The following is a 24,370-nucleotide window of genomic DNA, read 5'->3' on the forward strand; positions in this document are numbered from 1 at the left end:
AAAGAGTACCAACTCTTGCCATGTTGTCCTCTGGCCTCACATGTGTGTACACACTCACATACCTACAGATAAATATAATTTAAAATGTTGAAAAGAAATAAGTCCTAATGGATTTACTTTTACATGCAGTATGGTCAGATGAAAATCATTTCTGTTACAGAATAGAAACAATCTCATCTCTTCAGCAGTTACTTATAGAGACACTAGCAGGATGAGACCTATGCTCAAGTTAAGCTGTGTCACATTTAAACAAAACAGTGCACCCACTATGCAAGTTATTTTTACCACATAACTCATGCCAAACAAATCCATAGAGCAGAGGGTTTGCTTTTTGATGATGGAAATTTTTAGATTACCCTACTCTTTATAACTAACCACTGTGTTTATTTAAGAAAGTTTAATAAGTGAGTTTCACTTTTTGTGTATGTGTACACCTAACATGTTTTATTTATCAGTGGGTAAATAAAACTCGAATCTTTAATCCTTACAAAGTTACATGCTCGCCGAGTGAAATTGTTGCCTCCGTTTCCTTGACAGATTGAATTTCCCTTTTTGTTTCACAGCAAATGTCACTCGGGGTTTTTTATTTATTTTCTTATTTGTTTATTGTTTATTTGTTTTATCTTCCCAGGCTGCCTGAACCAACTAGAAACAGTCTTGGCTCAGTTTCCTGAGTGATAGAATTTCAAGAGTTCAACCATTTGTTTGCCAAATTTTTATATAAGGACCCTGTCCCCATCCCTTAGCCATAGAGCTGTTTTACAATTCGGCTATGTTGGTTGACAAAATGTTTGGTGCTTGACATTTTGCACTTTCCAATTCTATAATTTCCAAAGACATTAATTGATTTTTAATAGATTAGTCATTGTTAGAACTACAAATAACTGGTTCTAGCATGGTGACATTTTCCTTTCATAGAGAAATTATAGTTCAGATAACCCTAATTTTAAAGGTATACAAACAGCTTGTTTTTACTCATACCTGTGTGAAAGCAAAAAACTGTAAGTACTTATTGAAACAACTTAATTTGTGGGTCAGTGTCCTCTTGAAATCAAAGTTGTTCATTTGAATGACACTTGAGTAAAGTCCTAAATCTTGTTGTGGTTGTTTTGTTGGTTTGGTTGGGTTTTCGAGACAGGGTTTGTCTGTGTAGTCCTGGTTTTCCTGGAACTCACTTTGTAGATCAAACTGCCCTTGAACTCAGGAGATCCGCCTGCCACTGCCTCCTAAGTGCTGGGATTAAAGGCATGTGCCATTACCACCTGGCTCTAAATCTTGCTTTTAATTTTGAGACAGTCTCACTATGTAGACCTAGCTGGTCTGGAACTTAGAGATCAACCTTCCCCAAGTGTTGGGGTCCCCCCCCACCATTTATCATAAAATAAGCAGAAATTATAGTCTTGTATGTTCCTGGTAGGCTAAAGGGGGCAAGAATTAAGAATTCCCTTCTAATGGTATACCTGGATGCTATAATAGCAATTACTTATAACTCCCTCAAATAGGAAATGAACTCAGCCTTTTTATTGCTGGGATTACAGGTACTGTTTGGTGTTTAAATCCACCAGGACTTAATAATGAGCCTACTCCTTTTTCTGTGAGGTCTGCTGTACTAATTAACAAAAGTTTAACACCTTTATTCCTCACAAAGACACATGTATTAATACGGCCATCTTATTATTTAAGCAAACATTTAATTTGGGTGTACAAGATTTTTTTCTCCCTCAACTGTTTATCATAACTAGACAAAGCTTTTTCAGTGCTACTCTTGCATAACTCTTCATTTGATTTGATTGTTTCTGTTCTTAGAATTCCCAGAAATAGAATTGCTAGGTCAGAAGGTATAGTCATTTCTTAAGGATCTAGGTATACAGTACCAATTTATTCTCTAAAAATATTGTGCTAATTAACACCTCCCATCATTAGAATAAATTTTCCAAGTCCATGAGAAAATAGCTTATATTTTCAACTTATTAAAAGTGCAGAGAACTGTTACTTTTGTTTCCTCATTTTGCCTTCTCTTAAAATTAACCTTTATTTACATACAATAGAATTTACCAATTTTACATATAAAGTTTAATTTTGGTAACTCTGTATAAATGTGAGCTCATCACCATAATCAAGACATAGAATGAGGCCAGGAATATAGTTCAGATAATAGAGTGATTGCCTAGTATACATGAAACCTGGGATTTGAGCCATAGCACTCTGTATACTGATCATTGTGGTGAATGCCAGTAAACCAGCATGTAAGAGGAAGAGGCAGGGGGTTAGGAGTTCAAGGTCATTCTTGGCTGCATAGAAAGTTGAAGGCCAGCCTGAGCTGTTTATATATTTTTTAAAAAAGGAAGGACCTAGCAAATGGCTCAGTTGGTGAAGTGCTTGCTACAATTAAAATGATCTGGATTTTACACCTGCAATCCCCCACTCTTGCAGTGAGATGGGAGGCAAAGATGAGACAATCCTTCTAGGTTCACTAGCCAGCTAGCCTAGTGTTTACAGCTACAGACAAGGTACCCTGTTTCAAATTAAATGGGATGTGATGTCTTTAGCCAAGGATGCCCTCCAGCTTTCCACATGCATGTGGCACAAAAGCATCCATAGTCGTGTAGAAATGCACACATGTGGGCATATGAATGAACAAATGATAGCTGTGTAGATAACTGAGTTATACTCTACAACATAGTTATACTGTAATTTGTCAACTGGTAATTTGATGAGTCTAGGTTTGTGATAAATTTTTGACTTCTTTTTTTGGACACAAATCTTTATGTGAGTGTATATAATTTTCATACTTTTGGGTTACTACCTAGGAATAACATTTCTAGATCACATGAATATATTTATTTAACCCTATACAATACTGTCATACTGATTTCCAAAGTGTCTGTACACATGACATTCCCACCGGCAATGGATGAAAGTTCAAAATGCCCCACATCCTTATTGCCACTTATTTTTCAGTCTTTTTTTCCCCCCTCCACAAACTCTTGACTTGGGGAAGAGAGAAACATGAATACACTCAGAAATATAGTATTATTAGAGGTAAATATGTCAGTGTTTTTAATTTTCACCATTCTTGTGCATATGTAGTGGAATCTTGCTATGTTTTAATTTTCATTTGCTTGGCTAGTCCTGTTGGAGTTGTTTGTTTATTGGCCATCTTCAAATGTGTACAAAATTTTTGCCCATTTTGAATTAGATTGTTAGTAAATCTGGATAAAAGCACTTTGTTAGATATGATTTTAAAATACCGTCTCTCATTTAGTAGCTTGCCACTTCATTTGCTCTTTGGATGAACAAACTTAATCTTAAAAGCTCCCCGTCATCATATGTATGTGTACCCTCTCCCCTCCTCTTTTCTCTAGCTTCTTTGGGTCCAGGTGAGAAACTTTTTTAGCTTGAAGTAAGAAAATCTTTATGCCTTTTTTCTTCCTTCTGGAAATTTAATAGTTGCAGCTCTTAAATGCTTACATTTGGATTTGTAGTCAACTTTGAATTAATTTGTGTGTAGTATAAAGCACAAGAATCCTCCCTCTTCTCTCTCTGGTCATCCTGTTAGTCTGGCTTCACTAGTTTGAAAAGGTTAGGCTAAGGTAATTTGTCCCATCAAACTGCCTTAGCCATTCAAGAGTGGGTCTAGTTTCAGGTTCTTAGTTCTCTTGTATTGGCCTGTATGCCTATCAGAGCACACACTATGTTGCTTTCTAAATCTTGAATTTCTGTAAGTCAAAGCTGTTTTGCCTATTTTATGTCCTTGTATTTTCACATAGAAGTAACTATTGATATCAAAAAAGCTTAAGGATTTTGATTGCATTTAATCTAAATATCAGTTCTGAGGAGGCTAACTGTTTTATTTTTCTCTTGAGACAAGAACTTGATATATGCCAGACTGGCTTTACACTAGGCAAGAACTCCACCCATTGACCTATATTCTCAACCTCTTCTCTTTATAATTCTAAGCAGTATAAACTCTATACCTTCATTAAACTTAATTGTGTTTGTTTTTCATGCTTTTTATTATAATTGGAATTTAATTTTTGACACTGTTCAAAGCTAGTTTGTAGAGATGCAGATATAATGTATAGATTAAAATATTATATTGGTATATTCTTTTATTTATCAGCTTTTTTAAAAATAGGTTTCTCGGGGTTTGTTATGTGCATTATCATGCATTTCATCTGTCAGTGAGGACCATTTAACATCTTTCCCCATTTGTGTGCCTATATATTTAAAGTGTCTCTTTAGACAGTGTGTAGATGGGCATTTATCTGTTAAAAGATTTGACAGTCTTTGTCTTTTTATTACTTCCAACTTTCTGACCTTCTGCCTCTGCCTCCTGAGTGCTAGGATTGCAGGTACATGTTTATCTGCCCAGCTAGTCTACCCCCCGCCTCCTGCCCTTTTCTTTTTTTAATTGGAGATTACAGGTTATGAATCTTTAAAGTAATTAGTAGCATGCTAAAGTTTTGTTTTCTGTTGCCACCTGCATTTTTAAATTTACCTTACTTCTGTCTTCTTCATTTTTAAATAACTTGAACTATATTTTTTTTTATCAAAATAGAAGTGGCTTGTATTAATTTTTAATAATCTCTAGAAGTCTGCTATTAATACTTACTTTGCTCAGGAGCTAGAGAGATGGCTCAGAAGTTAAGAGTGTGGGTATTGCTCTTTCTCCAGCTAGGCATCTTATGCCTCCAAGTAAAACTTCAGAAGACACAACTTTATTTATTGGACATGAAGAAATTGAGCTGGTGCCCAACTAGAGCTTCACCCTTACTGACTAGAGTTCATTATGCTGGAAGAAGTTTTCCACATTACTAGAGGAGAAAGTAGTCACAGATACTCACAACAGCAAACTCTGCCCACGTACGATAGTGATGTGCCTGCAAGTTATAATGATGCAACAGTGGTACAAAAAATGTTAATGGGTGTGACCAACCACTTTTTACAAAAATGGAATTAAAACCCACTTCATGAGATGAAACCCATACTTTATACTGCTAAAGGCTGAAATTAGATAATCATAGGCCTTAGGGGGAAGCCTGCTACTATTATTCTGCAAAAGGAATATAGTAATACAATTATTCCTACTAACATATTAGTGCACCCATAGATTAGTGCATCCATCATCACCCAATCCTCATCAGAGAAGCTTCTTCTTGCAGTAGATAATAATTAACCCAGAGACCCCCTACCTGGATGATAGTGTGAAAAGTACCTTCTAGCACCATGAATGTTAGTCTTTAGCAACAGGGCCTTAACTAGTAAGTAGTCTTAGCAATGGCATGAAGTATCCCATTTCTGTCACTGGAGGTTTTACTTAGTTGGCATAAAATGTCTATTTGGGGCATTTGTTTTTCATTATATGATGACTGTTTAAATTCCTTCCATATATGCATGTATTTTAGGAAGCTTCTGTGGTAGTAGAGTTTCATGGGGCTTTTTTGAAAAGCCATAATCTCTCCTTTACTCTTGTCTTAGGGTTTCTGTTGCAGTGAAGAGACACCATGACCACAGCAACTCTCTCTCTCTCTCTTTTTAAAAGACTTATTTATTTTATGTGCATTTGGTATTTTGCTTGCATGTATGTGAAGGTATTTGATACCTTGGAACTGGAATTATAAACAGTTATGAGCTGCTGTAATAGTGGTGGAAATTGGTAGCTGGTCCTCTTGAAGAGCAGCTGGTGTGCTTAACCACTGAGCCATCCATCTTTCTAGTCCCCACAGCAACTCTGTGTAGCTTTGTAAGACAGGCTGGCCTCAAACTCCCAGAGACCCACCTCCTTCTACCTTCTAAGTGCTGGAATTAAAGGTGTGATCTACCACTGCGCGGCTTGTAACTATATCATGATGTAAAAATGCATTCAGTACAATTTAGAAAGTTCCCATACTCTTTAACAGTCTCAGACTTGTTTCAGAGTCCCAAGTTCCAAGTCTCTTCTGAGATCCATGTAATGTCTTAATTGTAATCTCCTGTAAAATCAAAATAAAAAAGCAAATCACATGCTTCCAACATATAATAGCTCAGGATATACATTACCATTCCAAAACAGAGGGAAGGGAGTATTATGAGGAAATACTGGACGAAAACCAGCTGGGCAAACTCCAAACTCTGCATTTCCATGTCTAATGTCAAAACGCTCTTCATATTTCCAGCTTGACTGCAACACACTTCTTTCTCTTGGGCTGGTCCCACTGTCTGTTAGCAGCTCTCCTGGGCAGGTATCCCACAGCTCTGGCATCTCTGATGTCTTGGGGTCTCCAAGGCAATCCAGGCTTCACAGCTTCACAGCTTCATGCAGTGGCCTCTCTAAGCCTCCATTTAGGGCACCCCTGACACATGCCTGGCCTCAGCAGTTTCCTGAAGTCATCGAAGCAATTCCTGTAATCCCTTTTTTCTATCCTTAACCCTAAAGCCAGAAGAACCACATGACTGAAGCTACCAAGTTTTCCTGCTTGTTGGGGCTGCAACATGACACCCTTGTTCAATTAACCAGCGTTCTATTTTCCTTCACTGCCCAAGCTTGGCTGTCCTGGAACTCGCTCTGTAGACCATGATGGCCTTGAACTCACAAAGATCCACCTGCCTCTGCCTCCTGAATGCTGGGATTAAAGTCCTGCACTACCACCTCTTGGTGGTCAGGTTTTTTCTTATCTATGAATTTTTGTGTATGTGCTTACACCTGTGCATTGGGCTGGAGCCTGTCCTAGTTACTTTTCTGTTGTCATGACAAAACACCATGACCACTTATGAAAGAAAGTATTTATTTTGGGGCTCGCCATTAGAGTCCATTGACTTTCATGGCTGGGAGCATGGCAGCAGGGAGGCTTGCCTGGGGCTGGAACACAAGGCAGAGAGAGCTAACTGGGACTTCAGAGTTTACCCCTGGTGGCACACCTCTTGCAATATGAGCATGCTTCCTAATACTTCCTAAACAGTTTGATCAACTGGGGATGAAGTATTCAAACATGAGCCATTGGGGGCCATTCTCATTCAAACTATCATATTCTTCTTCCCGGCCTCCAGAGGTTTGTAGCCCTATCATAAACCAAATAGCATTTAAAAGTCCCATAGTCAGCCAGGTGTTGGTGGTGCACACCTGTGATCCCAGCACTCGGGAGGCAGAGGCCAGTCTGGTCTACAGAGCTAGTTCCAGGACAGGCTCCAAAGCTACTCAAAGAAACCCTGTCTTGAAAAACAAAAACAAGACAAAACAAAAGTCCCATAGTCTTTCACAGTCTCAATACAAGTTAAAAGCACAGAGTACAAATTTTCTTTCGACACTCAAAGCAGTCACTGCTGTTTGGCCTCTGTTGTTTCTGGTTACTTATTAATGTCTCCTTATTATTTCAGATATTCCTTTTTTCTCCTTGATCTGTTTGACAGTGACGTGTCTGTGTGTGGATCCTTTTATTTTTATCCTATTTGGTTTTATTTTGTTACTTTTAAATTTCTGTGTGTGTGTGTGTGTGTGTGTGTGTCTGCACCACATGCACACATTGTTTGTAGAAGCCAGAAAAGGAACCAGATCCCCTGGAACTGTAGTTACAGATAGTTCCCAGGTGGATACTAGGAATCAAACCAGGGTCCTCTGGGAGAGCCAGGGCTCCTAACTGCTAAGCCACTGCTTTTTTTTGGTCTGGGTGTGGGCTTAGCACTTTCATCCATTTCCTCACACTCAGGAAGCGTACAGTCACCCTGGAGAGTTTGGGCTTTCTCTGGTGTACTTGAGCATGTGCTCAGCCTCCAGTCCTCCAGTCTTCCAGGGATGTCAAGATTGGAAATCACAATAGCTTTGTTGATTTCCAGGCTTGTGTTCATCTGTTGGAACAGCTGCCTAAGCCTGGCATCGATGTTAGCCTTCTCTGCCCTTCTTCAGTGGCACTTGATGCCTTAGCACATGGATCCACTGGGTGTTGATTTCCACTCTTCATTTAAGGTCGAATTGCCTCAGGATAGAGGCTGGCTTTCACTGTTGCCCTGCTCAGGCAGCACTCCAACTTCTGTGAAGGTGGGGAGGGTGGCTCCAGAGCAGCCCCTCGCAGCAATGCCATTGCCCCACTGTTTTTATTCACATTTCAGTCATTTTTCATAAATACTTGTGAATTTGTTGCTTAATGCTGGCCATTTTCTAGAGCCTTGACACTGTTGTTTTCCATAGTCTGGCTTTCTGCTTGTTCTCAGCAGAGGATTTGCTGACCTCTTCAGTTTGCCACAGCTGGAGGTCTTGCCTCTTGTCTTTACAGTATTTTTTGTTTTGTTTTGTTATTTTTAACAGGCTAATTAAAAACCTGAAGCACATCTATATATTGTAGCTGCATCAGCATTTTGCTTCACAATGGAAGAAGTTGGAAGATTGTGATTAGATCAGGGGTGGGACTGTAGTCTTAAATTCTGCTGACAGCTCTCTCCTGTGGAATGCTTTTTAATAGCATGTTCTTGTGTAATGATGAAGAAATGTTTACTTTTTTTTAAGCAAGCAAATTCCTTTGAAATTCTACCAAAACTCAGAAAAAATGTAGCCTAATCCTCTGCAGAATGAACCTTTAGCATTGGAAGAAAAAAATCAAACCTACCAGGTGAATGAATGTATGTTTATGTGACAAAAATAATGGAAAAAATCATCTTTTTAAAAAATTACTATGCATATTTCAAGCTGAAATGGTATGCAGAATGAATTCCTGGACAGATAAGAGTTACACAGAGAAACCTGTCTCAAAAAATAAAAAATAAAAGAAACAGAGTAATAAAGACACGTAAAGATGAAAAGCTCAGAGAAAATCTGGTTACTGTATGCTATTGTGTTGTCTCTACATTGTTTGACTGCTGAGAAAATAACAACTGATAAAGGAAATGCTGCTACATTAATTCAATTTATATATTTTAAAAATGCTTTGACTCCAACATTTAAGTTCAAGGACAAGTTACTGGGGAAAAGGATTTCTATTTTTTCTTCCACAGAAAATGAAAAGCTGTGGATTCCTTGCAGACTAATGTGGTTTGAACAAGCCAGGCCCCCTAAAACAGAGTTCCTGATGATCCAACATTCAAAACTGCTTGAACAAGGCAGCCATGCAGACTACTGCCATCTTCTCAGGATCCCCCCATGACAGCGCCCCCTGTCAACAGGAAGTAGTTTGGAAAGAACGACGCCCAAATTCCCAAACATTGTTTATAAATGTTTGTTTTCATGTAAATGGACTTGGTTATAAATGGGTAATGATCACAACCAATATTCTTTTAAAGGTAAAAAGGGAATTATGGTATAGATATGAATACTTTGTTTTGTAATGGATTTTCATTTATTGATACAATTTAAGGTCAATTTTGTGATGTATATATTTCTCCTTTTGTTTAGCTATTGTGTTTATATAGTTCATTCAGAAACATATTGTATAATGTACTACAGATTATAGATAATTACCTATGATAATCAAAGTTTAGAGTTAAGTTAGTTAGGTTTTTCAAGATACACAGAGATGTATTTGAGATAGATAGGCATTCTTCAAACCTTTCAAAGACCTACAAAATATGGCATTTAAAATGGTTTAGGGTTTTTCTTGACAATGAGACATAATTGTTCCTGGCAACACCACCTGTGTCAGAAAGGAAGATGAAGATGAATATTGAAGAAACTCATTATGGAGTTTACTTCCAATATGGCAAGACTAGCCATTTAAACAAAATACTGCTCTTGTCTGGAATGTTTGACTTTGTGCTGTATAAACTGGACATGCAGGACCCACAGGAAAGTGACTCCTGATTCAAGATGGACATTGCTACAAAGATCCTGCTTCATGGAAGAGTCTTCGAGACAGTATGCAGGACACAGAGAAAAGTGACTGACAAACTGCCAATAAAGAAGACAGTTTAAAGTTTTCTACTTTACTGGAGAGTCTGTCAGACATACTATGGCCTATGGGCTGAAGATGGAAGATTACAAAAGAACTTCGGGTGACCAGGCAGTGAGTTGTCCCTGTCATTTCTAGAGTTTATACTATCCTTCTGTGGTCTTTGAGGGACTTGAAGACAGAGAGTTATGGTTACAGTTTTCCTTAGTATTAAAGATAAGTTACTTAGACTTTAGACACACAAAGATATGATAGATGATGAAATATTTTCTTCAAATCTTGCTAAATGTTAATGGACTAAATAGTGTTAACTGTGATTCTTATTTGATAACTGTTATGTGATATATTTTGCTATGTTAAGGTTAAAACCCTTCTTTTTATTTAGACAGAAAAGAGGAGATGATGGGAGATGTCATTCTGTATATGTTTCTCATACTGGTTAATAATAAAGCACTGTTGGCCAATAGGAAAGGAAGATAGGAGGGACTAGGAGACAAGGAGGAAATAGGAAGTAGTAGGGAGGGTCAAGATGGAGAGTCTGAAGAAAGCAGTATGCCGCCGGCTCCCCGGTAAGAGAAATACATAGATCAGCAGAAATGGGTTAATAATTAAGATAAAGCTAGCCGATAAGAAACTAGTAACTGGCCAACAGGATAATATCAAATACAGAGTCTCTGTGTGTTATTTGGGGCTGGCGGCGCAGCGGCAGGACAAAACCAAGCGGCAGGCAGAAAAACCCGTACACGTTACAGGGGATTGCTTTTGCCTTTCAGTGTAGATACTTGGTGCTTCCAACACTATCTTTAGAATACTGTTGCATCAGTCAGGATCCAACATGAGAAAGAAGCAACAACTGGGTATTTGAACAGAGTGATAATTAGTTATAAAGTTGTCAGCTAGGTAATTAAACTGGCAAGAAGAGGATACAGATATCACAGCAGTGTCTGCCTCCCACCTGGGAAAATGCATTAAAATTTATAATCCCAAGCAGTGGAAGTACTGCCACTTGAGGGGAGTGTTGGTGTCTAGGGTGGAGGATGCAATGAGTCAAACTGTAAACTGGATTTAGCTGCTGCTATAGGAAGTATAGTATGCAGAGTTAGCCCCAGTATCATAGAGAAGTGTTTAGCTGGGTGGCGTTGAAGTGGGGAGATCATAACTTAGTAACTAGCAGCCTTTGTGCTTCCCTTGCTCTGCAGAAATATCTTTCTCGTTTTTTTGAGAGTCTCACGCTGTAGCCCTAGCTGGCCTGAAACTATAATCTTGTTCCCTGGGCCTCTTAAATGATGGGATTACGGGTGAGCCACAGTGGCTGCCTTCTTGCTGTTGTTTGAGACAACACCATGTGTTTCTTAGGCTACATCAACTGACTTGTGTAGCGGATGCTGGCTTTGAACTCCTGATCTTCTTGCTGCCATCTCAAGTGGTGGTACTGCAAGTACACTACCTCTACTACCCTGCTAGACAAGTACTAGGAATCCTCCTGTCAGTTATCTTTCTGTTTTATTATCTATACTTATGCCAAAATCATACCATGTAATTTATTGCTTGCTAATAATTCTCTGTATGTAGTTGGATGTTTTCCGTAACGTTGTTCTTTTATATTTTTAATGGTTCTGGAGCTTGAACCTAAGACCTTTTACATGCCTGAGCTGTAGCCCTAGTTTTTGCTTACTTTTTATTTTGAGATACGTGTTTTTTGTTTTGGTGCTAAGGACTGAACCATTATGTACCTACCTATTCCATCACTCTTCTGGTGAGATACAGCTTCAACCCTCTTTAAGATTTATTGTTGTCTGCAGAGTTACACACTGTTGTAAACCCTCTGCATTAATAAAACTGTTCTTTGTGTGACATTTTCTGTCTTTATGAAACTGCCAAGTCTTTTAGGGTTTTGTTTTTTCTCTGTTTGCTTTGATTTTCCATTCCAAACTGTTACTAAACACCTGTCTTTAGGACGTCATCCCTAGAAGTAAAATGTTTTTATGTGACATGGTTTTGATTTTTGATTTTAGTTTTCTGTTGTGTCTTCCCCATAGTTGTTGAAATGCACACAGGAGATGTGAATTATTTTCCACTGTGGCTTTGCACAGAAACCTTTCCTTCATTGCAACTAGTTTCTTACCCACGTAATATTTAGTAGTTCTGTTTCTAAGACAGAACAGTAACTAAAAGGCCATGAAAACTACTTAGATGTGTCAAACTGGCCTGTATCATATTTACCCTCTGACATGAGGAGATTCTTATTAAAATGTCAGGTGGCTACTTTCTTGCAGGCAAGACAGACTCTTGATAGAGACACCTGACAGTGACTGCACATAGAACATATGTAATAGATTTTCTGCCCCACCCCCATCCCCATAATAGGTTTCTTTGCTGGTGCAGTAAGCCAAGTCAAGCCAAATTTAAAAAGTGTAACAACAGGTTTATTTGAGCAAAGCAACTCCCAGGCAGATTTTCTAGTCCCAGAGATTGAGGCCATAGAATTTCCACCCTGGAACTGAAGCTGGGGGATTTTATAGGTTCTAGGTGAGGGTTGATGATGGGTCCACCACAAGTTGGGATTGTGCTAAACTCTTAGGTGAGTTGCTGGCAGCAATAGGGGAAGAAGTTTTAATAGTTGCCAAGAATCTAGAACTGGGCTTTTTGACACCTTTTCTTTGTTTGGAGACTCTCTGAGTGGGTGGGGTTTAGAAAGAGAGAGACAGAAATGGGGCTTTGCAGATCATGCAGGGCCAAGTTGGAGGTTCCAACTGAACAATATGTAATAGGGATAGAATTAATTTGTGATCTTAAAAACCATCAGATGTTCTAAAGACCACAGAAATTAACATAAAATGGCTCTTAGTTAAATTTCAACTTATCCAGCATTGTTGGCTGGGGACTAAGGAAGTGGTAAAAGTAAGATGTTGGACTAGCTAGGTGGATCAGCAGATAAAGGTCGTCGTTGCCAGGCCAGAAGATTTGAGGGGTTTTTGTTTTGTTTTGTTTTTTGAGGCAGAGTTCATCTGTGTATCTCTAGCTGTCTTGGAACTCACTCTGTAGACTAGGTTGGCCTTGAACTCATAAAAATCCACCTGCCTCTGACTCCCCAGTGCTGGGATTAAAGGTGTGCTCCAATACTGTCTAGCTGAAGACCTGATTTACATCCCAAGACCCACATGATGGAGGGAAAGAACTAACCCTGCATGTTGTCCTCTGACTTCCATATATGTTGTTTTTTGGGGTTTTTGTTTGTTTGTTTGTTTGTTTTTAAACTAAGGCCTTACTAGTAAAAGTATTTGAATATAATTATAACAGTCTAATAGGATTCCTTATTAGTACCTATTCCTTATTAGTACTCTTGAGGTGTTTTACTACAGATGCCAAAGAAGGATGGTGGTTGGGCAGTGCCATTTACTTAAACACAGACTTAAGAAGACGTTTAAGTTCACATTGAACTCTTTCATTTAAAAGTAGATGTTTGCTACTTCTAATCAATAATATCTGAAAGATCCTGGATGGTGGGAAAGAATGAACATTTTCACTGTCTTAGTTTAACTATCGTAGAAGGCCTTTCCCCTCTCACAATAGAGATTGTTTTCTTATGTATATAGCTAACTTAGATTCCAAATTAGATTTTAAAAATTAAAAAACATCAATAACAGAAACCTGACTAGAACAAATGATCTAAGTAAGGGAGATGTGAAGCCCTTTTGTCATTGAGGTGTGGTCCTCAACTAGCAATCACACAGCTCTGCATCATCATAGAGTACTCGCAGACTTACTGTTGGAAATAAATTCTTTATTCTATGTTTCTTTTGTCCTTGAATGTATAACAAGAACTAAAGTGAAACATACATTTTCTAGTCTTGTCAGAAATTTTGCCTCATTTGCTATTTTCTCAAGTTGATTTAATCTAACTATATGTAAAATTAGCATCTAAATAAGCTAATTTCAAAATTAATATGAAAACAATAATTTAAATGTTTAGGAAGGGATTCTGTTGCCGGGATGTAATTGCATTGGTGCAGTTCAGAAACTAATTGTGTAGGTGACAAAATTCAACCAATTGGTGATAATAGTGTAGTATGAGTAGAATTAGAAGGACTTGATTTTGTTGAAGCGTTTTCATTGTAAATTATATGGCTTAAGTTGCTAAAAGCCTGTATCAGAAAGGTAAACTTTAAGTGTGCTGTATAAAAAAAGGTTCTTCACATAAAAATGAATGAGGAGCCTGTTTATTGGAGAGTCTCACCAACCAGTTCAGCGGTATTTAAACAACAGTTTTTGTATGTTAGTTTTTTTTTTTTTTTTTAATGTTTTTCTGGTTTAACCGTGTTTTAAGTGGTATCTCCAAGGATAAGTTTCATCTTAGTTCCTTCAAGCCTTTGCATTTGTCTGTGATTGAAGCAGATATGTTGATATGTTGCTATGTCCAGGTTCCTTGGATTAAGAAAGCTTTATTTCAGAAGATCTAAAGAGATTCCTGCTTTGTGACTGTACTCTTTTGACAAACTGTGTCTCTGAAAAATGGCTTGTGGGGTTCTTCTGACTTTTAAAAATAATTGGACTTGTGTCCTAAGTGCAGTTGTGATATAGCACTGTTGATAGAGTACTTACCTAGCACAACATAAACCAGGCATGATGGCACATGCCTCTACTCAGAAGATAGAGAGGGAAGGGGATCAGAAAATCTAGGTCATCCTCAACTACTTAGCAAGTTCAAGGCTAAGCTGAAATATGTGAGATGAAGGAAGGAAGGAAAGAAGGAGAGAGGGGAGGAGAAATGGATGAATAAATGAATCAAATACTAATTTAAAACTTCGGAAGTTCTACATGCTAATATAATGGAAATGCTTTTAGGAAGTCAACCATGTGAATAGGCCAGTGCGCTATTTTGGGCATCTAGTATTTAGCAGGGAAAATGACCGAGCAGTGAATTATAGGTCTAAAAATGGCTCCTTTTTCCCAAAATAAAGAAAGGTGCCCTAAGTGTTATCTTTGGAGCTGTGGAGCCTCATTAACAGGTTCAGCAGGAGTAGCCAGGACATTGCCGGGCAGAAAAACTAAGCACAGCAAGCCTTTGAATAACAGAGCAAGTAAGGAATTCCTTACATTGTTCTTCCACGTTAGCTCAGCTCTGTTGTATTGTTTCAACTGAAGTGAACATCTGCTACCTCAAGTTAAGTGAACAAACTCAACATGGCATGAATTCCTGCACTGCCATTCACCTTCAGAGTTATATTGTTACCAGCCACAGGCTTGACTGACTTCTTTATGAATAAGAGCAAATGCTGCTTTGTGACTTTTACCTCAAAACTGTTACAGGAGGCACTATCTTAGCTTTGAGCCTGTGGAAATTTTTACAGGGTGGGTTCACCTGAGAGTAGCATTATTTACCACAGCAGGGTGACTGGTAGAATAAGTCAGGCTAGAAAGACAAACAATAAAAAGCCCTTGCTGTCCATTTTTAAACTAGTATTTATTGGACTGAGTTGCTAAAGAAAGATACTAAAATAATCGAAGTGCTTGTTGGCAACCATCATAATACCAGTTGATTTAGGAAAAAATTGGCACTGGATACTGACAAGTGTGATAAGGAATAGATTTACCTTGGGAGATGCCTCATTTCAGTGACTAGTGTTATTACTAGTACTAACACCACTTGCCTCCTATGATACCCTCTGAAGTTCTTTGTCAACAGTGTATAACTCTAATGGGAAAACACCAGAGAAAAACAATTTAAGAGACAATCTATGAAGTGACTGACCTTTATTCTTTCAAAATTGTTCTACTTAAAGGAGCTGGAACAGACTCAGATACAAGCTTGATGCAAATTTTCCCTTTTTATTTTATTGCCATTTTAATCTTGTACTAGATACACAAGTACTATATTGAAAAGGGGAAAACGACTTCCATTTAATAGTCTTGACTGTAACTTACATTTGGTTTCTCCTATTTTACTCTCTGACTTCATATGGATTTTAAATGGTGGTATAGATTTTGCTTTTTATTTCCTGTGCAACAATCTATAATATTAATCATTAGTTTAGCTACATTTCAAGCTGTTGGAAACTCAGGCTGGAGATGGAGCTTAGTGGGAGAGCTACTACCTGGCATGCACAGAATCCTGGATTTGACCTCCAGGACTGAAAGACAAAAACAAGGAAACAGCTTTTGTATGGTACACATCAGTCATCCTTGTAGTTAGGGAGCTGAGATGGGAGGATCACTGCTAGCCTGGTTTAAATCATGAGACCTTGTTTTTAAAAAAGTACACTAAAATGTGATCATGATTGTTAAAGCAAATTTTTTGTTAGTAAGACCAAGAGCAGTGTTCTTGTTTACAAATATGAGCATGCATCCCTTAAGTCTCATGAACACTTAGTAGGGCCACCAAGATGAAGTTCAGTGTTAATCTTAAACAGGTATGCTTCATTTTCAGGAAGGCAGAATTTGGTGGTCATCTGACTTTTGTGCAGACAGAGTAAGGAAATTGAGGGATTGTTGTTAATTGAATGAGTAATTAGTCAGATAACTAACTGTACCCAAGATTATGTTTGGCTGTTAGTCCCATAAATGGTTTCTGGTGCTGTATTAGCTGATGAGAGGAGCTCACAGTCCTGGTCTAAGATTTATTAGTAATTTGGATAAAGGCTCTTGATGGCACATGAGGAGTTTTAAATGACACAAGCCTAGGAAAGGTGCCTAAAGCACAGGCTGATGAGAGCAAGAACTGAAAGTGATCAGCAGGGTCCTAACCCAGGTGGAAAGGCGGCAGAAAGAAGCAGCATCTTATGGGACATCAGTTGCCAAATATCCAATAAGTGACTTTAAGTATTTGGTTTAGTGTATATGAATCATCAGGAATTTACAGAATCGTTTCAAAGATGAGGAAATACAAAGCAGGGACGTGGTTATTCAGGTGGTTAGAAGGCTGTGAGGCGAAAGGGAATGCTGAGCTGTTAAAAGAGGCTGTAACCATAAGTACAATTCCTGCAACAAAAGCGTGGAAGCCCCCAAGCTACCACTCAGACTTCTGAGGAGGGAACATCACTGCATTAATTACAGATGTGCATCTACATGAGAAGCCAAATATAAATTGCATTTGAATATCTCTTCAGTCTTGAAAATGGTTCTGAAAATAAAATATAAGATTTTGTTTTATCATGTTGTTCTATGCTGTTATTTCCCCCCCAGTCTTCAGAACAGCTTTACCATTAATATTCCTACCTCAGATGGATTAAGTGGTCTTCTAGAGTATTCATAGAAATGTAAATAAGAGAGGGAGTGGGAGGAGGGAGAAAATACACCAGCTCTTCGGGACAGGGTCTCCTTTAAATTCACCATCCTCCTGCCTCAACCATATATTAAATTCTGGAATTACAAACCAGTTTCACCATATTTGGCTTCAGATAAAGTTTCCTTTAAAAACACAAGAGATGAGATGGGGGGATTAGACATTCTCTTTGTATATATTCTTTTGTCATCTTTGGCACTGAAGCCTTTTAGCATTATTGTGTGGACTTGATAACAAGTGTTGTAAGATACAAAATATTTGTCATGATCTCTGAAACATTGGAGAATGAGGTTTAGAATTGATGTCTCTTTTTCCCTCCCTTCTCCCCCCAAATATTGCTTCTTTAGGTCAGTAACAGACCCAAGAGATGGAAAGAGAGTAGCACTCAAAAAGATGCCCAACGTCTTCCAGAATCTGGTCTCTTGCAAAAGAGTCTTCCGGGAATTGAAGATGTTGTGTTTTTTTAAACATGATAATGTAAGTGAAATTGGTGTTTGGGGGAAACTATTTACCAGACCTGCTTCACTGACTCAGTTGAAAACAACAGTGAGTTTAGAGGGTATAGAATTCAGCTATGGTTTTACAATGAAGTCTGAAGAGAAGAAAGTACAGGGTAGTACTCTGAAATACCTGTTGACAGGCTTCTTTCTAAACAATCTTGCTGAAAGGGTCACAACAAATCCCAAGTTATGTTTTCATTGCTTTGCTTTCTTTTTCTAGATTTTCTATGCTTCTTAGGAGTCTTATATTTTCATTATTGAGATCAGTGGTTTACAGCCTCACAGTGTTTTAGAATCACCTGGGAGTCCATTTTTGCAAAATTTGAGTTGGAGATTTGAAAATTATACTCCATAGTTATGATTTACACAAGGCCTGACCCCAAATTAGAAAACAACCACACAGATAATTTCCAGGCTAGCTTGGAATTAATGTATACTCTAGTTTTTGTTTTTTGAGACAGGTTCTATGTCTTGTAACTCACTATGTAGACCAGTCTGACCTCAAGCTCATAGAGGTCCACCTGCCTCTGCCTCCCAAGTGCTGGGATTAAAGGTGTGTACCACCATATCTGGCTTGGGTTGTCTCCCCCCCCCCCCAAAAAAAAAAAAAGAATTGAAGCAGCTAAATAAGTTTTTAAAGACACCTTCCCAAAGGAACATATTTGTGGGGAAAATAGGTAGAAAAAAATCTATAGCCAAGATTGAAACAAATTGACCTTTACTGTGAATCAACCATGAATAAATTTAAGTGGGTTCTAGATTTATAAATTGACAAATGAATATTAAGTGAAGCAAAACAAATTTTGGTATTTAATTGAGGAGTAATTCCAATATTCAATACAAAAATAAAGCATGAATTTCATATGAGTATAATTTAAGTTCAGGAATCATTGGCCCTTGATTTTAAATGTTTTGTTTTTATCTTTTAATGTTTAGGTTAGGATGTAGGAAAAACAATTTCTGCTCTAAAGACAGACAGGATAGCCCTGAAGGTAAGATAGTTAGTTTGCTTCCTACTGTTTAGAGGTGCCAAGACTCACAGGCAAAGAGACTCATCGAACTTTTGAGAGACCACATCTCCTCAACTAACCCTGAGTTAGACATCAGAGTCATGTGACGTTTACTTGGAGTTTGTTAGCATTGAATTGTTTTGTTTTCATGTGAAAAGAGCTGCCTCATTCTTCACATAGTACTTAACTATTTTGATTGTTGTAATTAAAACCTATCAGAAAAATATTTCTTGTGAGTCTGTATGCTTCTTTGCACAGACGCCTTAGTAACTTGGGCCAAAGTTCCAGTCTCACTCTTTAAGATGAAATGTGCTGAAGTTTATTTGGTTAAACTAAAACTATCAGATTCATTGTATGGCTCTCTGGAAGCTGTTCAGATTGGCATGTCTTGAAATCCCTCTTCTCCCTTCCTTTCTTTCAAGACAGAGACTTACTCTATTGCATAGGCTAGTCTCAAACTCATGACAGTTCTTTATCTCATCTTCTAAGGGTTAGAATTATAGCCGTGAGCCACTGTATTTAGCTAAAATCACAGTTTTGTTTTGGTTTCTTTTAGTTTGTTTGTTTCCCGAAACAAGGTTTCTCTGTAGTTCTGGCTGTCCTGGAACTCACTCTGTAGATCAGGCTGGCCTTGAACTCAGAGATCTGCCTGTCTCTACCTCCCAAGTGCTGGGATTATAAGCATAAAACATGACTCAGCAAAAATCCCATTTACTTAAATTTTTCCAAAAAAGTATTGTTGGGCTGGATGGGCATCTATAGGCCATGGTAGAGCACTTGTCCTACATGGGCAATGCCTTGAATCCACTTCCCAGCACCATGGAAGTGCTTCCTTTAGTCCACTCAAGCTGCCTTAGCACTGGTATATGTTTAAATAAGTTTCAAAATACCATTAAAGTTGCTGGCTCATAACTTTATTAATCAAGAGTTCCTAGATTTTGCAAGGTAAGTTAGAATAATATCTATCTAATGCTTACTTAGTTCCTTATTTCTTGAATTTCCCTTAGTATCATCCATCATCAGAGCACAGACTGCTGTACAATGCCCCTTTGCAGTGAGAGTATCTGATAAGGAAATGCTTCTCTCAGAGGAGACTACAGAAGTTCACTTACCTAAGAGCTGACTTCTTTTAAAAAGGCATTGGTATCACAAGCTGCTGTTTAGCTTTGCTCACAACCCATTCCCATAAAGTAATTAAGTTCCTAAGGCAATGCCAGAGTAAGTAGTGTAAGAAAGGAAATGGAATTCTGAAAATCACCCATGTTTAAACACACAGCCAGTTCTAATGGGGTTTGTAAGAGGCAGCTTGAGATCAGAGCTGGGTTTGAATTGCAGTTCTGATATTTTCTAATGCTGTCTTTCATTTATTCAAGGTTGAACTTTCTTATTTGTAAAACAAGCATGATAAAAGTAGAAATGACTGTCTTTGAGTGTTGTAGAAACTAAATTTTTTCATGATATGAACAAATACTTCTTAAAGCACCCAAGCTCTCTGTCAGAAAAGTGTCTGTGATATCTGTAGGAATATTTGATGTGAGGCACTAGTAGGACTGAAGACGGTGTGACAACACTGTTTTATGCATAGTCAGTTTCTCCTTTGCTCCTGATCTGTCTCCAAAGGCATCTCAGGACCAGCATACTTGGTATATATGAATGTCAATCTTAAGAGGCAGCCTATATTTGATGTAACTAAGCCACATTTGGTCCTGTGGGGAATTACAGTAACTTGTCATCGAAAATGCAAAAGGCTGGGTGTGGTAGCACATACTTTTAATCTAAATACTCAGGAGAGAGAGGCACATGGATCTCTATTGAGTTCAAGGCCAGCCTGATCTAATACAGAGTTCTAGACCAGCCAAGGCTATGCAGTGAGGCCTTGTCTCAAACAAACAAAACATTTTAAAAACACTGTCATTTTTCAAGAGGAAAAAAACCAAGCTGTTTTATGCATACATAGGTGTGCTAGATGCTTTTGATTACTTATTCATCTTTTCGAAGTAGAACTTATTAATCCCACTTTACAAAGAAACCAAAGATGTAAGTGTTATTCACCAGAGTCATGATCTGGTATTTAACCAGAGTTAAAAAACTGTCTGGTAGCGGGGCGGTGGTGGCACATGCCTTTAATCCCAGCACTTGGGAGGCAGAGGCAGGTGGATCTCTGTGAGTTTGAGACCAGCCTGGTCTACAACAGCTAGTTCCAGGACAGCCTCTAAAACCACAGAGAAACCCTGTATCGAAAAACATAAATAAATAAATAAACAAACAAACAAATAAATAAAAAATTCTGTCTGGCTCCAAACATGAATGAACTACTAATCCACCTAGCAAGTTACATGTCTTACAGGCATGTGTATATAAAAGAAACTGTGTGGAGACCAGCAAACAATATGTCTGAGCCAGAAGAGATATCTGCTGTCAAACTTAAACAACCTGAGCTCACCTCCTAGGACCCACATGGTAGAAGGAGATTGATTCCCACAAGTTATCCTCTGACCCCACACATGCCATAACACATATTCACCCCCTCCACAGTCACATAAAGTAAAAAAAAAAAAAAGTGTAATTTTTTGAGGTGGGGGTTGTTTCTGTGTTTTGAGACAGGGTCTCTCTTTGTAGCCCTTGCTATTCTGGAACTCACTCTGCAGATCCTACTAGGCTTAATCTATCTGTCTCTATCTAATTCCTCTACTTCCAGAGTGTGCCATCTCGCCCAGCTTGAAAGTATGATTTAAAAAAAGAACTTCCTACAAGCTGTACACAAAAGAGTCCATGTTATTTTGATTCGATTTGTGTAAGGTTTAAGAATTATGGTGATAGAAGTGAGAGTTGTTACTCAAAGATGTTGTAATGCTTAATTTCTTGATCTGGGTAACTTTTACATGGCTGTGCATGCATAAAGTTCATCAGATTATGCTCTTAGAATTTGTATACTTTACAAAAACTGTAGCAATAATGTAGTCTCTCTACCTTAAGAGAATGCCAAACATGAAATTTCAATTGGTGTGTTTGTGTTTTACTCTTGCCTTTGCATCCTTGGCAGAGTAGAAACCCTTGTTGGTTTGGTGAGTGAACACTTAATTTCCCTTACCTCCACACCACCTAGGTCTGGTAGGGTTTCTTTTTGCTTGGGGTTATTGCTTTCGTTTTGTTTTATGCATTTCTCATATAGTTCTGACTGACCTGAAACAGGTAGACCAATCTAGGCTTGTTTCTGCCCAAGTGTTACCACACCTGGCTACTTTTTTTGTTTTCTTTTGTTTGTTTTGTTTTGTTTTCCAGGTGGTGGTAGTGGGGATCCTTGGATTTCTTCCAAGGCATCTTTGCAAGTGCCTTTCTGTTTTCTTTGAATTCCCTGAATGATGGCAGAGTTGAGAAAGTCCTGTTTCAATAGGAGAGTTGCCCATGAAGCTCAGTGTTTGAACTCTCTAGAGTCCCATCTCACTTGTCATTCACATTGCTTTTGAGATCCTAGACCTTTTCTGCTGATCTGAGCACTGCTTTGCTAGAAATACTGTGCTGTGCACTTCTAGTAAACACTTAGTTTAAACAAAACAACAGACATAAAAACTTTCAGCGTTTAAGGCAGTCAGCAGCCAAATGAGATGGGGCAAATGTCTGACAGTGTTTGTGGCTTTTCTTTCTACAAGGAGCCTCATCAAATTTGGGATAAGAAAGCCTTGTTTTTCTTAAAATAGAGTTGTTACTTCCCACTAGATAACCTCTAATTAGCACAGATAGATATGAAGTGTAAAATAGCTTTGCCTAATAGACACTGTCACTCGTTGTATCTGTTTTCCCTTAAGAGACTGCATCTTGCTCAGGTACAGAGTTGAGAGTCTAAAAGATACCTTGTAATGTTCTGATTTCTAACCACCTTCCTCAAGCTTCAGACATTCATATTGATTTTTGTGTGTGTGCTACAAGTAGGCAAGTTATACAGATTTGCTATACTGGCTAATTAAAGGTTTTAAATATATAAAAGTGAGGTAATTATTTTCATATGGAAGTTTTCTTTGAAGAAACTGGAAATGTTTTTTTGCTTATCAAAATTCTAAGTATAAACGTTTTGTTGTTGTTCCATCTCCAGCATGGTAATAAGCAAATAACACTAAAAATTGAAAAAACAAAATTTTAGATCCTGCAGTTTTGTTTTTTTTTGTTTTTTTTTTGTTTTTTTTTTAATTTTTATTTGATGGAAATACTTAACTGATGTATAGCTGATGCTCCAAATGTAAGGAGCATAGGAGCTCCGAATGCGATGGGAGTGGCTTTCTCAGTAACTAAGGCTATGTACTGACCACATGGATATTCTTCTTTTGCCTGCTTTATAATTTTCAAATTCTCTACAAGTGAAAATAGTTCTTAAAAACTATGGTAAACCTGTGTGTTGGCACCTTTACTCCCAGCACTCAGAAAGCAGAGACATGCAGATCTCTGCAGAGAGAATTACAAGCCATCCAGGACTACACAATGAGGCCCTGTGTGGAGCAAGGGGGAGGGATCAGAAAACTTGTGCTTAGTGCTTATAAGCACACTGTTTCTTGCTTATCTTTTCTTTGTCCTTTGAGCCCAATGTTTCTCTTCAGCAAATTAGGTATGATGTTACAGCCAAGACTCACGGCTTAGCTAGATGGTGGTGGGAACAAGTCTGTGTATTATTTTCTGTTCCAGGCACACTGCTTTATAAAAAGTACTGGAATTTCAAAAGCCTGATGTCTGTTTCCCCACGCCAGTAGCTTCTTTTCTTGTACTTGGAACAAAGTCCATCATATCTAAAGCGACTTAAGGAGACCCACCTTCCTCTTGGACTTTATACCATCCTCTATTCCTCTGAGCCATTGTATTTCATAACTGAGGGCTTTTCTCGTTTCCACAAGCTGCTTCCATACCGTCACATTGCCTGCCCATTAACTGACAAACTCTTATCCAGCCTTCAAGTCTATTAGTGTTACTTCTGGGAAGCTCTCCTCTGCTCTCCTTACATGTTTCCTGCATAGTAATGAAGGGTATGGTTCTATATTGAGCAAGTGTTGTTTCATGCATACCTTCCCTTCCAGTCATGAAAATAGGGAAGCTAATCATTTTTTTCATATGCATAAACTAAGAATCTACCATAGTGTCTGACAGGTGAAATGTGTGTAGTGAGCATATGCCAAACAGAGGAGCAGAGCAATGGAAGGTAGAGATGGTCTTCATGCTCTTAAAGCAACTGTCACGCTCCTTTCCACTACTCTGAGCAGCAGGTGGTAGTGTGTGATGTAACCCATTTCAGCTTAGCTATAGTCATCTCTTGGAAAGTTTATGGAGCTTTATCTTAGGGATTATATGTTTTTTTTTTTTTATACTAATAAACCGCTCGTATTGGTGGCCAGCTGTTACTAAGACTTGTCATTAGTTAACAGCATTTACTTGCATTTGTGTCAAACTTTGTTTTCTTTTCCATTCTCTGAACTTGACTTTGTGTTTTGTTTTGTTTTTTTCCCTTTCTTCAGGTACTCTCTGCCCTTGACATACTCCAACCTCCACACATTGACTATTTTGAAGAAATGTATCCTAACCAGGGAGTGTGAAAGAAGGGGATATTTAAAATTGTTATTGCTTAACCTGGTTTGTTTGGTTTTTTTTTTTTTTTTTAACCACCTCTGGGGGGGGGGGTTCATGTCACAAGTTACATTGTCTCATCCTTACAGAAGTGGTTGAATACCTACCTACCTGAAAACA

The 24,370-nt window shown here is 38.2% G+C and overlaps 1 protein-coding gene across 3 annotated transcripts in view; it reads left to right on the plus strand.

The window, feature by feature from the left end:
* Positions 1-24,370, plus strand: part of Nlk (nemo like kinase) — a 124,057-nt gene that overhangs the window by 54,335 nt on the left and 45,352 nt on the right. For all 3 annotated transcript variants that reach the window (XM_051179849.1, XM_051179851.1, XM_051179850.1), the window contains exons 2-3: positions 17,484-17,613; positions 24,142-24,197. In XM_051179849.1, the coding sequence (XP_051035806.1) occupies positions 17,484-17,613; positions 24,142-24,197 (186 nt within the window). The remainder of the gene's footprint in view (positions 1-17,483; positions 17,614-24,141; positions 24,198-24,370) is intronic.

The sequence above is a fragment of the Phodopus roborovskii genome, unplaced genomic scaffold (assembly GCF_943737965.1).
Source record: "Phodopus roborovskii unplaced genomic scaffold, PHOROB, whole genome shotgun sequence".
NCBI lineage: Eukaryota > Metazoa > Chordata > Mammalia > Rodentia > Cricetidae > Phodopus > Phodopus roborovskii.